General features: G+C 45.4%; 2 protein-coding genes across 8 annotated transcripts in view; both read left to right on the top strand.

Annotated features, from left to right (window-relative positions):
* SMURF1 (SMAD specific E3 ubiquitin protein ligase 1) overlaps positions 1 to 9426 on the top strand; it is a 45315-nt gene extending 35889 nt beyond the window's left edge. For 2 of the 4 annotated variants that reach the window (XM_005523194.3, XM_014252761.2), the window contains exons 13-18: positions 290 to 468; positions 1283 to 1420; positions 1780 to 1900; positions 3368 to 3569; positions 4336 to 4411; positions 5081 to 9426. In XM_005523194.3, coding sequence (XP_005523251.1) covers positions 290 to 468; positions 1283 to 1420; positions 1780 to 1900; positions 3368 to 3569; positions 4336 to 4411; positions 5081 to 5180 — 816 coding nt within the window. In that variant the 3' untranslated portion in view covers positions 5181 to 9426. Of the gene's footprint in view, positions 1 to 289; positions 469 to 1282; positions 1421 to 1779; positions 1901 to 3367; positions 3570 to 4326; positions 4412 to 5080 lie in introns of all 4 variants that reach the window. The other 2 variants (XM_014252762.2, XM_014252760.2) reach the window with 1 other exon arrangement.
* A 1195-nt stretch (positions 9427 to 10621) lies between these two features.
* The window catches only part of RNF216 (ring finger protein 216), a 76958-nt gene continuing 72793 nt past the window's right edge, over positions 10622 to 14786 (top strand). The window contains exons 1-2 of one of the 4 annotated variants that reach the window (XM_014252753.2): positions 10622 to 10757; positions 11480 to 11591. The gene's annotated coding sequence lies outside the window, so the exon portion shown is untranslated. Of the gene's footprint in view, positions 10795 to 11479; positions 11592 to 11642; positions 11756 to 12585; positions 12688 to 14786 lie in introns of those variants that run through there. The other 3 variants (XM_014252752.2, XM_005523024.3, XM_088064104.1) reach the window with 3 other exon arrangements.

The following is a 14786-nucleotide window of genomic DNA, read 5'->3' as shown; positions in this document are numbered from 1 at the left end:
TTCAGAATCCTCATCTTTTTGGATTTTGGAGGTTTCACAGGGATTTTCTGTTTCCAAGTTTTTCCCTTTGAGAGGTCTAGAGACTTCAATCCAATTTATTAATCAGGTAATGCCCACAGACTTGTTTGAGGTTTTTAATCATTAAATGCTTTGGTTTTGGTTATGTTGTGAGGAAAAGTGGTGGCTGCACTTACCCAGAGGGCTGCAGGTAACTCATGCTGAATGAACCACCGAGGGTGCCACAAGATGTCAGTGTCTTCCCAAGCCTGATTCTCCTCTCTCCCTGCAGGACCATTTGTCTTATTTCCATTTTGTTGGTCGGATAATGGGTTTGGCTGTGTTCCATGGACACTATATCAACGGGGGGTTCACAGTTCCCTTTTACAAACAGCTGCTGGGGAAGCCTATCCAGCTCTCCGATCTGGAATCTGTTGACCCAGAATTACACAAAAGTTTAGTCTGGATCTTGTAAGTACTGAATTTAGCAATCGTCTCACTGCAGAGAAAATGGGGTAGAGTTTGTTGGCAATAGTGAGATGCTTTAGACAAAGAGTTTGCAAAAATCTTTTTATGGTGGCAATCTGTACAAAGGCATTAAACTATTCTTAATATATCAAAGGTACTTGAGGAAAAGCTCTCATTGCAAACTCTCCTTGTAATAAACTAGATACTAAATCATTAAAGTTTGCATGGATATGGTAGAATATCATAATATCAAAATCCAAACACAGGACAGAGGTCTGAGGGGAAGTAGAGCCTTCTTCAAAAGAAAGCCAACTCTGATTAAAATGAAAATAAATGGAAGTAATTTGGACTTCTGTATGCTTACAGAACAAGATCCAGCATTCAGTGTAGCTTTGGGACTCCTTGGAACTGCTTTGCATTATCTCAATTTCTTTTCCTAAATGCTGTTTTGAATTTCGTATTTAAAGAAGTTACTGATGATGAAGTTCTCTATGTATGATCTCATCTGTGCTTCACAGATACATGACAGCAGATCAGATTCTGGCTGGGTGTATATGTATGTGTGTGTGTATTTCTGTATATAGGGTTTTATCCAGTGTCCTAAGTTCCATTAGAATTAGATGAATATCCCATATCTGATCAGGCTCTTCAACATGCACTAAATCATACAGAAATCGGTGATGGTGGCAGTATTCCTCTAGTGTGTGAAATGCAGGTGGTAACTAAGACTACCTAGGTGTTCAAATAACTGTCAGCATCACCACTGAGAGTTACCAAAATGCCAAAAATACTGAGTTTACCCTCTGTCCATTGGCAGAGAGAACGATATCACACCAGTCTTGGATCATACATTCTGTGTGGAGCACAATGCCTTTGGGAGGATTTTACAGCATGAACTCAAACCAAATGGCAGGAATATTCCAGTGACAGAAGAGAACAAGAAGGAATATGTCAGGTATTGCAAACAGAAATATGTCCTGCAAATGTCGTGGGAAGAGGGTAGTAAACAGAACTTTCGTATATAGTGAAATTTAGAAAGTAAGTATTTTGGGTGTGAACTCCTGAGTGTTAAATGACATGAATGTTTTCACTGGGAGACCTGGGAAGATGAAGTTCTGAATGGTACTTTGTTTTTTTTGTTGATGGTGCAATAATGAGTTGTTGATGGAAAAAGAATAGATAAGCACTTCTTTCATAATACAAAGTGTGTGTATTAAAACAAGATCCTCTGTAAAATGAGCATTTTCCAAGTCTGCTGTAAAAATCCCAGTGCTGTCCATCTCATCACCCCTGACTTTTTCCTTCCTCCCCTAGATTGTATGTGAACTGGCGGTTCATGAGAGGAATAGAGGCACAGTTCCTGGCTCTGCAGAAAGGCTTTAATGAACTTATTCCTCAACATCTTCTCAAGCCTTTTGACCAGAAGGAACTTGAGGTACGTTTTATCCACGTGGATTATTGTTCTGTAATTTGTTTGATCCACAGTCAAGCACTGATTTAAAAAACAAAAAGCAAGCAAAACAAACAAAACACAAAACTTATTCCATTTTATGTACCAGAAAGCTGAGTATTTATTTAACCAAAACCTTTTAGGTTTATTCTAGACATTCTTTGGGTTGATATTATTGAGAGGGCTACTTAAACAGGGAAAGACAAATTCACCATGGTGTCTATCCAAGGACTAATGCTCAAGGCAGGTGGTCTGAGAATGAGGAAACACTGCAAGTTTGAGGAATTTTTGGCAAGACCAGACATGTTATTTACCCCAGAAACTGTTTTGTCCAATAACTTTTCACGCATGGATGTTTCTGCTTGCACACAGAAATTGGTTTACAGAAATATAAGAGTTGAGCATATAGAAAAGAAATTAATTTGTCTTCTTACCAAATCCTGAGGTGCAGAAAGCTACTTCTTAAACTAGTTCCTGTTACAGTAATTTTTCCTCTGGTTTTGATTCCTAGAAAAAATAAGACAACCTGGGGAATATTCATCATTTGTGGTATAGAAACTACGAGCTTTGTGCTAGTCAGTCATGCATTTTGGTTAATCCCACAGAGTTCCTGCATTCCATTTGCTTAAAAAGGTAGATTAAAAATCCATTAAATATTTCAATACTCTCCATGTCAGAACAGTCCCAACTCACCTGATGATGTGAGCAGGTGTAAGTGGGTGCTCTCTTGGTGGCACAACAAGGCAGCTGCTAAAGAGCAGGTCTCAGCAATTGGATCCTTACTGTGGAATATTATGGAAAATTTAAAATATGACACACATTTCATTTTGAGGAGTGAAGTTTGCTCTGTGCCATTTATTTATTGTTGCCAGAGGAGGTGGTTAAATGCATGGCCATAAGCAACTTCCTTATACAGTATTTTGCAACCTATTTGGAAAATAACTCTGGAAAAGAGATTGAAGTGGTATGTCAGGTGTGTGTCAGAGATTCTCACAAATGGGGTCAAAAAACAGATGAATTTTCTGTAGTTTGTTGTAGAACAACAAAGCAACTCAGATGTTCCCATAAGCTGAGCAGGATTCCATTGTCACTGGTATTGGCACCTCTAGGATAGTCCTGCAGCAGGACAGTGATGCTGTGCCACAGCCTTACTCCAAATCAGTGCTGTGCCCTCATAAAGACAGGCTGTACCTTCCAGGGAGCACAGATTTAATAAAGCAAGTCTTGCATTGGCTTCTAATGCTGGTAAAGCACTGCTTGGGGTCAGTTTCACTGCAGTCAAACTGGAGATATTTACTGCCAGTTCTGTACTGGTCTGGAGTGTTGCCTTGCACCAAAAAAGTGGGTGAAGCACCTAAACAATGCCAGGCTTCTTGACGTGGCTGGATGTGTTTTCATAACAGCAAACCTGAAATTACTCTGGACTTTAAAGCACTTCTAATCTTTTAACAGCTGATCATAGGAGGCCTGGATAAGATAGACCTGAATGACTGGAAGTCCAACACCCGCCTAAAGCACTGCATGGCTGACAGCAACATCGTCAAGTGGTTCTGGCAAGCGGTGGAAACGTTTGATGAGGAAAGAAGGGCAAGGCTGCTGCAGTTTGTGACGGGCTCGACGCGTGTCCCACTTCAAGGTTTCAAGGCTTTACAAGGTGACTGATGTGGCGGCTGAGTTAATCTGTGGTTGGAGAGAGATAAAAGTGGTGTGGTATTTACACACCCCTTGTAAAATATCAGCATATTACTGGATAAGTCAAGCACTTGCAAACTTTAGAGCCTGAGAACAGTTTTATATTTGTCAGCAGCTCAGCTGCTGCTGAGCACTTTGGCTGTTGCTGATAGTGATGGAAGCTGGTAAATCTGTTACTGTGCAGTGCTTTGACTGCTGCCAATTGTGGCTCGTCAGTCTCTTACAGCTCTGTGCTCTGAGGTTCAAATCATTCCATGCAAATATACACGGCGATATATGGCTGACTAAGCTTTAAAGCAAATTTCTGAAAATCGTAGGTTTTTATAAAAAATGTGGCAGTGTCCTTGGCTGTTGTGATCTCCTGGTCACACTCCATTTATTAGCTGACAGTAAATTGATGTTGAAAATTAAAATACTAGCTCTGTTTTACAAGGAAAACCTCCATGCACTTGAGTATTTTCATTTTTGACAGTGCAGCTTCATTAATATCAAATTTAGCAGCTTTCCAAAATGCCAGTCTGTAAAATGCTTGTCACAAACAGCCCTATCTCTTCTGCCATCCCTTCATCAGCTGCAAATATCTCTACAGATTTAGCCTAGGACATACTTAGGCTTGCAGCTGGAACTGTAATTTCCTCTCTTGCCTTTTTATACGCAGCAAAATGTGTGTGTGTGAATGATGCTTTGTTGAAGTGCATTAACTAGAATGTCTGTCTAAGGTTCTACAGGCGCTGCAGGACCCAGACTGTTTACCATCCATTTAATAGATGCAAACACAGACAACCTTCCAAAAGCCCACACTTGGTAAGATGGAAACACCCTGCTTCCTCTCCCTTTGTCTTGATTTAAAGGAGTCATCTCTGTTTGTCCTGGGCAGGGGTTAGGCATGTGATACACATTCATGACTCCACGTGTGCTCTGTTAGCTTGGATATATCTGTACTCTGCAGCCAGCAAAATAATTTGCTTTTCTTAAAGCTTGATTTGTCTTCTATACTGTCTGTGGTTTTCATTTATTCCAGAGGTGATTATTCTGGGTAGTGAGATGTTTGTAAGTTTATTTTTTTATTTCTTCATTACAAAGAAGTGTTGTCGGATGTCAAATGTTGGAAGCTCGTGCTGTTGGTGCAGTATAGGCACAGCCTGAGCCCTTGCACGGAAATCTCACTCCATCAGAGGCAGGAAATGGTGTCAGCAGCAGCAGACTGTCTACAGGCAGGGCAGGGAGTGGGCCTGCCTGATGTGTTGCTTTTTCTTGCAAGTCTCCTGCATCTGCCTCTTCCTCCTCCTCATCCCAAATGCTGCCCTATTAAGCTGTGCATTCCTGCTGTAGAAATAGTTGTTTTTCATTTTGTCTCCTTTGGCCACTGAGGCAGCTGAGAGTTTTTACAATTTCTATCTATATGTAGCTTCTTTACATTTTTCCCCCAATAAGCACTTAAGATCCATTAATGTTTTGTTACTTTCCCTGCAGCTTTAACCGGATCGACATTCCGCCTTATGAGTCATATGAGAAGCTTTATGAGAAGCTGTTGACAGCTGTGGAAGAGACGTGTGGGTTTGCTGTGGAATGAAAAAGCAACCAAAGGAAACAGATGCTAACTCATGGACCACCAAATGAAGAGCTAGAAGAAGCTTGCTGTGAACTTCCTGCTAAGCTGTCTGAAACATCTGAACTCTGACAACTTAGAGATGGGGCTGTTTCCCTTCTGCCGCTGGTGGATTAGGGGGGGAGGGTCGGGGCTTTTCTTGGTGGTTCCCAACTCTATTTTCTCCCTTTTGTTACAATAACCCCTTCCCTCTTCTTCCATCCCCCCAAAATGAAATGCAGCCAAGTTCAGCATTTGGCTTTGGTTACACAGGATATTCTGCTAGATTGGTAACACATATTGTGATAGGGTCAGCGACCTGTGGGGCTTGTTTCATAGGAGAATCAAAGTGCATTTGAGAATGAGCTTAATTTGCTGAGGACCTGCAACTGATAGGTGCACCTGGTTAGTCTGTCTTAAATCAAGCTTGAGCCTTTGTAGAGTCCAGCAGGTGCAGAGTGTCTGATTGGCACCAGAATTTGAATTGCACATTTTAAACATCTGTTTAAAAAGTAAACTTCTAGCAGAAAATACCTCCATATGAACACTTAACTGAAAGGTAAAGAAATCCAAGTTCTGCCTTAGCAGGAAGCTCCCAGTGGAAGCTGTTGCTCACCTTGAGAAAAGTGAAGGAATCTGGGGCAGCTCAAACGGTATTGTATGATTTCTTTTTGGTTGTCTTGGCTGAAATCTAATTGTTTTGCACGTGAAAACAATTCTTTCCTCCTGCAGAATTATTTTCCATAGTTTGTTCAGATGTAAGTACCTTGCAGAGAAGCCTTGTGAGGAGGAGACAGAGGATAAAAATCCATTCAGTTCCAAAGCTGTGATTTCTGTGCCGCTGTTTTACCCAAGATGTGTTTGTGTGACTTTAAATTCTAAGACTCACATGGAAATCACTAAAAGTCGAGTTAACAAAGCAATCTCCTGCTTCAAATTTTTTTGCCTTAGGAAAGGTTTATTTGGAGATTGAGGTAAAAGGGGAACTATATAGTGAAAGCATTCTAAATGTTACAGAAAGCTATTGGAAGAATTCATGACTTCAGTTCTGTAAGGATGAAAATATCTCCAGAGAGCTGCATAAGGTTTTCTTTTCCAATAACTGAAACTAATATTGAAGGGTTTCTTCTCTAACACAGGGGTAAAGCAAATCCAATAGCTGAAGGTCTTGGTTTGAAGGAATAGGTGTCTGCTAAGGAAGGCAGGAGCCTCCCTTGTGATGGAGAATGTAAGCCCCTTCCCTCCAAATTATTATAATTTTAAATTTAGGGGCTTTCAGGCAAAGATGTAAGAAACAGGAATAATAGTTCTTTACTAGTACATATAGTACTAGTGAATATAACAATAATACAGAAACACTGGCTTAAACTGACAGAGTCAGGATAGAACTGGACACCCTGTTGGTCAGGGGGGTGGTGGTAGTCCAATTAAATGGTGACTGCAGTTCTCTTCAAGTGATAGATGTGGTTCTGATAAAGGAGTGATCCTGTAAAGGGGTCTGGTCTTCCTCTGAAAGTCCAGTGGTCTTGGCTTCAGGGGGAGGAGCCAAGCATTCCTACCTGGATATAATCTGAGACTGGGAACACCGCAGGCAGCCTTTCTCCACTGGATTCCCAGAGAAAGACCAGACCCATCTACACCACCACTGGACCTTCAGAGGAAAGCTACTGATCCTTCTACAGGGTCACTGCTTCAACAGAACCCCATCTGTCACCCCAGGAGGACAGCAGCCACCATTTAATCAAACTGCTAGCAGCACCCTGACCAGCAGGATGTCAGGTTCTATTCTGACTCTGTCAGTGGGTTGTTTTTCTTTTTTTTTTTACTACTCCATTTTTATTTTAATTTCCTTAGTAAAGAACTGTTAGTCCTATTCCCATATCTTTGCCCAAGACCACCTTGATTCATAGATTATAATAATTCCGGGGGGGGGGGGGGGGGAGGTTTGCATTTTTTTCCATTTCAAGGGAGGTTTCTGGCTTCCTTACCAGACACCTGTCTTTTCAAACCAAGACAACGAGTTTTTTTCTTTGGCAAGCTTGATTTTTAGATTCATGACTGAAACACTTAACAGATGTTAAATTTATGGTATAGTGCATTGAAATTCAGCTGTGGGCAAGAGCCTGTCCTTAGGAGATGTCTAATAGAATACTTCTATTTTGTCTTTTTTTAAAATTGAATTTGGTAATAGCTTTAAACTGTGTTAGGACAGAAAGTAGACACTTGTCAAAACCCTGGCATCTTTCTCTGTTTTGTTTGTTTGTGGTTTTCTTTTTGCCATTGACCATAATTCTTGTGATTTGTTGTCGGGAGTCGCATTGGAGGTGTAAAATTGTACCATATTGTGAGATTTGCACAGGGTGGCTAAAGATGCTCATCCTGCAGGACTGTACAGGAGAGGCATATTCAGCCCCATGTTCTGTAGGGATCTTTTGGCACTTGGAGACCACCTTCTGCATTTCTGGTTGTTGGGATGTGCAGCTGTTAGCAGACAGCATCCCTATGGTCCCAGGCTGAGTAGCAGAGTCCCCACAACCCTGGATTTTCCAAATTGCTTTGAAGTCAAACCTGTTCATAAAGTGTATTTAATCCTTTCAGTACGTTTTAATGTGCAATAAACCAGTCAGATAGGAAAAATGCAAAATGAATTATTGCCCAAAAGCTTTGCATGCAGTCCCATGTGGATTTTTCACTAAAAAATGTGTAAAAAACCCCCCCCAAACCCAGATACTAAAGCACCCCCTTAATAAAAATCCTGTCACACCTGCAGCACAACTGGCTCAGTACAAACCAAGCGAGGTGAAGGGAAAGGCCCCTGATTTGGAGATCTATAGGTCAAGTAGCTTTATGTCAACGACCCAGTTGACATAAGATAGTTCCTAATGTCTTTGCTAGGTCAGTGTTTTATTGAATGCACAAAATAAGAATAGGCAAGGATTGTTGTTTCGAAAAGTCCGTCTGTTTTTTGCTGTATTTAAAAGCCCTTGTCAAGGTACCTCCTCCGTGCTGACAGTAATGAGAATAGGGCACTGTCTTTTAAATTATTTCAGTTCTCTTTTCAACAGCTTCACCACCTCTCCCGTCATGTTGTCTTTGCAATTTTGTGCCACTTCAGTGATGACGAAGACAATTTTTGTCTTGTTCTGTACATGCATTTGAGGCAGGCCTTAAAGCAGGTTGGGTGGATGGAGGAGCAGCGAGAAGCGAGGCAGAACGGCTTCGGAGCCATGGCCTGTTCTTCCTGTGCCCAGTTCCAAGGCCAGGGAAGGACAAAATGCCAACAGGAGTTAGAATGGCTAGAGCCAGTGGCTCTCGGAGGTCTGGGATAACCTCAGCTGTGTGAATTTGTGTGTCCATTCCCACTCGGTCTGCCAGCACTTGAACTTGGTTGTTACTTCTCAAACTTGCCCAAAGAATCCCATCGAGTCCCGTGTTCATTCTGTCATTCCACGTTCCACCTTGTGCGCGGATACTCTTGGATCTGACCCGAAGGAAATACAAGGTACAGCGTGTCTGTCGTTCCTGTCCCACGGCAAACCCCGCAGCTGCTTCATCAGCAGTGCCCTGATAACTACTCCTCAGCCTCTACTCTACGCTCAGGGATGTAGGAAACCACCACTCTGCTCGTGTGTTCCAGCAGGAAGAAACGAGACTGTTGGATGGGTGTGAGTGTTCACTTGGGCATTATGTTAGACAAGACCCTGCTCCAAAAAGGCTGCTTGAAGCTCCAGACAGTGCGATCGGCGCTCGCTCAGCAGTTTGTCCTCAGTTCAAGTCGAGGTGGTTGTAAAATCCAACAGATTTTGTAAATTACTGATCCAGCCACTGGGCCCTCTGGAGCCAGTGCCCAGGTTCGGGGCCGTGTGGCACAGCAAATTCCCAGAAACACAGTATGGATCTGGTTTTAATCTGTTAATTTTTTTTTTGTTGTTGTTGTTGTTGTTCCTCAACCACTTTATAATGTATTTTTTTAATTTATTATTTTGTAATGTCATGTTTAAGTATTGCTGCTATCCTTGTTATTCTTCCCACTGTTTTTATTGCAGATTTATTTTGTGGAAGTTGTACACTAATGTTTCATTTTATGTCTAAATCAAAGTATTTAAAGAAATACTAGTTCTATTTAATGTGGTTATGGAACCAGCTGGAATAAACAGTGATTGTATAGTAGGCTGGACCCAGGAGGTCATGTTCATTTTTGTTACATATGCAATAAACTCACAACTTTAAACTCTTGGTAGCAACTGTTTTGCTTGTTAAAATATTTATGGGAATCAGAAGAAAAGAGTGGACAAAATATCAAAATGCAACTGATTTAACAGATCTATATGGACTGCCCAGATGAAAGTCCTCTGCAGGGAGAACACTTCATTTCTTTAATTCACCTTCATCTTTTTAACTTCTCTAATTATTTGTCCTGATACTTTTCCAAAGAAGTTTGCAGAAAGAAATTATAATCTCGCCCTTAATGAAGGCCGGAGAAAGACTGACTAATATTGATGAATCCTTGCTTTCCTCTTTGTTTTTTTCCTAATTACTGCAGCTTTGCAAGTGGAGGACAGGAGCAAATCCAAGGATGGTGCTCAGTGCTGGTGTGTGCTGCAGCAGTGCCTTCCCTCCCTGATGCTGAAAGCTGGGGTTTCTTCTGGCCATAATTTGGTTTAATAAATGAATAAAAAAGGAGGGAGCACAAAGAAAATGCTTTTTATTCTTTGAGTAATTTCACAAAATGAACAATATGAGCTGCTGTTGCCCACCCCTTGTGTTAGCCAGCAGGGGGGACTGAACAATTTCATTACCTGGAGCAGGAAATCGTGTCAGTCTTTCAGTGCTCTGTCAAGCACTGGCACTGCTGTTTTCTTTCATGACTACCTTTTTTTGGTGAAGTTTTCCTGATTTCTGTCCTTTCGGTGCTAAGAGAGAGGAGGATCCCTGTAGCCTGCTCCAGTGGGTGTGCTGTGCTGTAGAGGAGCTGCCCCAGGACTTCTCCACGACGTGAACCTCTTGAAAACGCAATTAAAACTTTCCCATTTCCCTCAGGAAATCTTGAGGAGCTCAATGAATCGGCTGTCTCCTTTTGTGGCAGCTTGGCAAGTCACTTAAACCCCTCAAGTTCCATTTTCTACTCTCCCTGCAGGACATCCCCAGCTGCAAACGCGGTGTCCTGGGGGGCTCCCTGTCACTCGCTTGACCTCCACGATCACGCAGAGCTGCGGGGGACAGGGGGGACCTACACGGGACCCCCCTCCTTTGCTGAGCACCCCAAAAAGTTCTGTCCCCGGGCCCCGCCCCGCACACACGTGCAGCCCTGGTCCCGCCCCCTCCCCACGGGAACACCGCCCGCCCGCCAGGGGGCGTGGCGCCGCAATGCCCGCCCGCCCCCTCTCTCTATGGTAGGTTCGCCGGGCCGAGCCCGCCCGCGCCGCCCGTCCCCGCGCGCCGCTCTGTCTCTCCCTCGCTGTGTCTCTATGGTGCGGGGCGGCGCGGTCACGTGGCGCGGGCCGGGCGGAAGCGGCGGGAGCGGCGGTTAAATGAAGCGGGGCCGGAGGGGCGGCGGGGCCGGTGAGTGCCGGGGTGACCCCTCTGTCCCGCGGAGCCGGTGAGTGCCGGGACAGCCCTGCCGCCCGACGGACAGAGGGGCCGCCCCGGGGTGTCCCTGGGCCTCGCCGGACTCCTCGCTGCGGGGTCGGGCGCTGCTCCCGGCTGGGGCCTGTCCTCACGGACGGGTCGTTCCCCCCCTCTCCCCGCGTCCCCTCATGGCCCGGTGTCCGTTCCGTCCGTCCCTCTTCCCCCGCGTCCCTTCAAGGCCGGTCCTTCCCCTCTCTTCCCGTCAGGGACAGCTCGTCGTCGTTTCCCCCCCCCCCCCCCCCCAGCGCTTTCCTTCAGGGACGGGTTCCCCGCGTCATCGTCCCCGTGTCCGTCCCCCCGTACCTCTCCACTTTCATTTAGAGTCGAGTCCTTCGTGCTCGCTTTCCCTCAGGATCGGGGACGCCCCCTCCCCCTTCAGCTCCCCTCAGGACTGGGTCCTTTCCCTCCGCCCTCCATCCCCTCAGGGCCGGTCCCGTCTCCCCCTTCCCGGGGTCAGGGGGTCCCTTCACCTCCGTGCACCTCCCCTGTGTCCTCCCGCGGCCCCGAGGGACACCCGGGGACAGGCGCTGCTCTCCGGGGGCTCCTTACGGCTGTCCGGGTACCCCCGGCCGGGTGTTTGTCATCGGGGATAACCCGGCGCTGGAGCTCCTGGAGAGAGGAGGGTAAAAGATTGTTCTCTTCTGACCCCTGTTCAGTGTGGGAGCACTCGGTGCCGTTGGGACATCTCGACATTTCAGGCATCTGCTGTGGGAGCCGCTGCAGGAAAGAAACCCCAAACACAGCTGTCCTCGGAGCTGAGGGATCAGTGTAAGAGATACTCATCTTCCTCCTCTTCTTTCCCTTCTCTATTGATCCAAGTGCCAGCCCGGCACGGTAGACAGAGCACAGCCTGGAAATGTTAATGTACACTGCGTTCTTGTAATAAGTTTTCTTGCCCCTGAAGCTGACCTTGTTCCCCCAGATGGCTGGAGGTAGGTTGGGATCCCACCAAAGTCTTCTGAGGCTGAAGAGCTGTGGGGAAGTCCATCGTGTGTGTGTGTGTGTGATGAGAGGAGTGTGAGTTTGCCCGGGGCAGTGCTTTGGGGTGAACAAATCAGAGAGTCAGAAAGAGTCATCCCATGGATCCCTCGGCTTTGCAGTTCTGCTGGCTGGAACCCTGGATGGATAATGGCTGCTTGCACCTGTGAGCCCAGCCCTGGAGGTTTTTCCTTTCATCTCATCTGTGCTTTATGACCTGGAGTGTTGTCTTTGAGTGTCCTCCAGTACTGTACTTTAGAATCTTACTGAAAGATGCTTAGAACAGTTTTCATACAAATAAGTTTAGTTGTTGATGTTTCTGTTCAGTTTCTTATGGTTTGGTTACTGTCCTGAGATGTCTGATGCTTTGAAAGAGAAAAGCCAATGTTGCTGCTTTGCACTTTTATTTCCATAATCCAGGCATGATGCTGAGGGACTAAATCTCGATATCCATGTGCTTTTCAGAGCACTCCCTCTTGTATTTCCCTCTCTATGGAACAGCAGGCTCTTTTTTTGCTTCAGGCAGCAGTTCTAGAGAGTGCCTTGGTGGCCGAGAGGCACAGCCAGTCTTGGTCCTAAGACCTCTGGGCAGATCTCTGTTTCTCTGTTCTGTCTCTGTGGAGGTTGATTCCTCTTTCTTAACAATCTCTGCCCTCCCACCTGATGCACTTTGCAGCTGTTGCAGGTTTCCAGAGGTAGCAGTAGAGGGAAAGGCAGGTGTCCCCTGTCAGGCATTTAGACTGGCCCTTACATGCACAGCTGATGTGGCCTCTCCTGCTTTCAGAGAAGATGGCATGAGGGTTTTTCCTCCAGCAACCTGTTTGGAAGGTGAGGCAGGAAATCTGAAACCCATCATTCTGCAGACCCAAATCCTGAGCAGATTCTGGTACGTCTCTGAACAGGTTCAGGGCTGTAGGAATGTGCAGCTCAAGCCATGTGGTAGAACCCATTTTGTTTAGGACTAGTAGGATTCCAGGGACAATTTTTAATTCCAGAACTGTGGGATTTACTTTAATATGTGCTTTTAATTTCTAGGATGAATGCTGTGCAAAAATTCCACTGCCTTCCATCAGGCCTGCTGCAACTGTAAACACGTTAATAGATTTCATGTGCTGGACGTCTTCGTGGTGTGACTGGATGTTAATAAACAATCATCTTGACAGGAGTTTGTGCCTGGAATACCAAGATTTGGGAAGGGACTCAGACATATTTCCTGAAGATCTGTAGACATTCAGGCTGCTTGGAGGTGGTGCACTGTGGTAACAGGCTTTCTTCCATCTCTTTTTCTTGCTTCCTAGGATGTTTTCCTTCTGGTTGGCCTGGCTGCAGGCAGTCAGGGCAGGAACAGCGGTTCCTAGAAGAACATTTGGGGCAGGTGTTACTGGTGATAAGGTACAGTCTGGATTCCAGCAGGGTGCTGGCAGCCTGTTCCAGGGCTGGAGTTTCAGGAGCTGCCTCGGAAGCCCAAATTCCGGGGTAGCCCAGTGCTTTGTCTGCCTGAGAATGCAGTGGGCGTTCCTGCCGCCGGCGAGACTTGTGCTTTGAAATTGGACACAAATCACTGAAGAGTCCTGTGGCAAGAATAGGTGGGGCAAACACACAATTCCGGCGGCTCTGGCGCAGCTGGAGAGAGACAGGAAGCATATCCCAGGGGCCAGGAGCTGATTAGCAACCTGGAATAGCACAAACCTAAGTGCAAGAGACGTGGAGCCCTTCGGGTGTTGTTTAGTGCCTGCTGGAAGAAGCTCCCATTCATTAATTTGGAATGGGTGTCTTATTTTTATTTATATCTTTCTAAAGCCATTGTGAGTGGTTTACTGTGTCTGAGCGCCAGCAGTGCTGGGTGTTAGGGCTTGCCACAGGCTACATTCTTTCTGGGACAGTCAGAGCTGCACCACTAATTCCTCTCATTGGAAGTTCAGGGTTGTTTTGGTTTTTTGCAGATGGATTTGATCTGGAGATATTTTAAGACACCCTTTAAATTACTGAATTTGGACATCGTCATAACTACTTAAAGACGAGGCATCAGCAGTCTCCAAAGCCTGTGTGTGCACTGAAGTGATGGTGGGGTTTCAAGCTGCTTCCTGTAACTGGGATTACTCTCAGTAGGATCCATCCCAGTCGGGATAGGTGCCTTTTTAAATACAGCAGAAGGTGTGAAACACACAGCTGCCTGGGGATAGCAGCTGTCTCCCGGGAGATAAGGTCATTTATGTACAGGCTGGGAGTTCCTGTGTTTGAAATGGAGCTGAATAACGGGGCTGGTCAGCATTATTCCAGAGTAGTTTTTTTTTTTAAAGCAGGTTACTGGAAATGGGAAATCGGGGAGAGGTAGGCAGAGAAAATAGGAAAAAGAAGGGGGGAAAAAGCCACTTAGCAATGTTCTGGTGGCTCGAATAAGTTATTCTTGCCAAAGCACCAAGATGAGAGAAAATAAGGAGTGCCTCACTGAGCTGGGATAATCTTGTTCTCAGCAGCCTTCATGTCACTTTTATAGAATTTCAGGTTTATTTTGGACTATCTCGGGAGTGATGTTTTTCCTCTGGGTCAGTGCTTAAGGGCTTGCAGTGGTTTTAAATTCGTAACGATCCTTGAGAAAGCTTAATTCCTGAGGATGGGAGATGATATTCCTTCTGAATGACACCTCTCTCCTAATTACCAACCCTGCTGTGGTTCCCTGCCTGTGTTCATGAGGGGAACTGTCAGTGCCTGATTAAGTGGAAAAAGATTGGGCATTAGGGAAAGATTTCAACGTGGGGCGGCTCCTGCCCTGAGCCACGATGTCACCTCGCAGTGTTCCTGACCCAGGTCAGCAGGAATTTAAATTAAATATGTGGCTTCCTCTCTGGCTTTAGGGAGCCCCACTCCTGTGCTGATGCTGGTGGTGCCCAGCTGCTCCCAGGGTGAGTGTTGGAGACTGTGGTTGCCCCTCATAATGAGAAGCAAAGTTGATGAGCTGAAATAAAACTGTGTGTGTGTGTGTGG

This window comes from Pseudopodoces humilis, chromosome 18, assembly GCF_049639895.1.
Source record: "Pseudopodoces humilis isolate 2021_Gansu_Grassland_sample_001 chromosome 18, ASM4963989v1, whole genome shotgun sequence".
Lineage (NCBI taxonomy): Eukaryota > Metazoa > Chordata > Aves > Passeriformes > Paridae > Pseudopodoces > Pseudopodoces humilis.
This window is presented reverse-complemented; position numbering and strand designations above follow the sequence as displayed.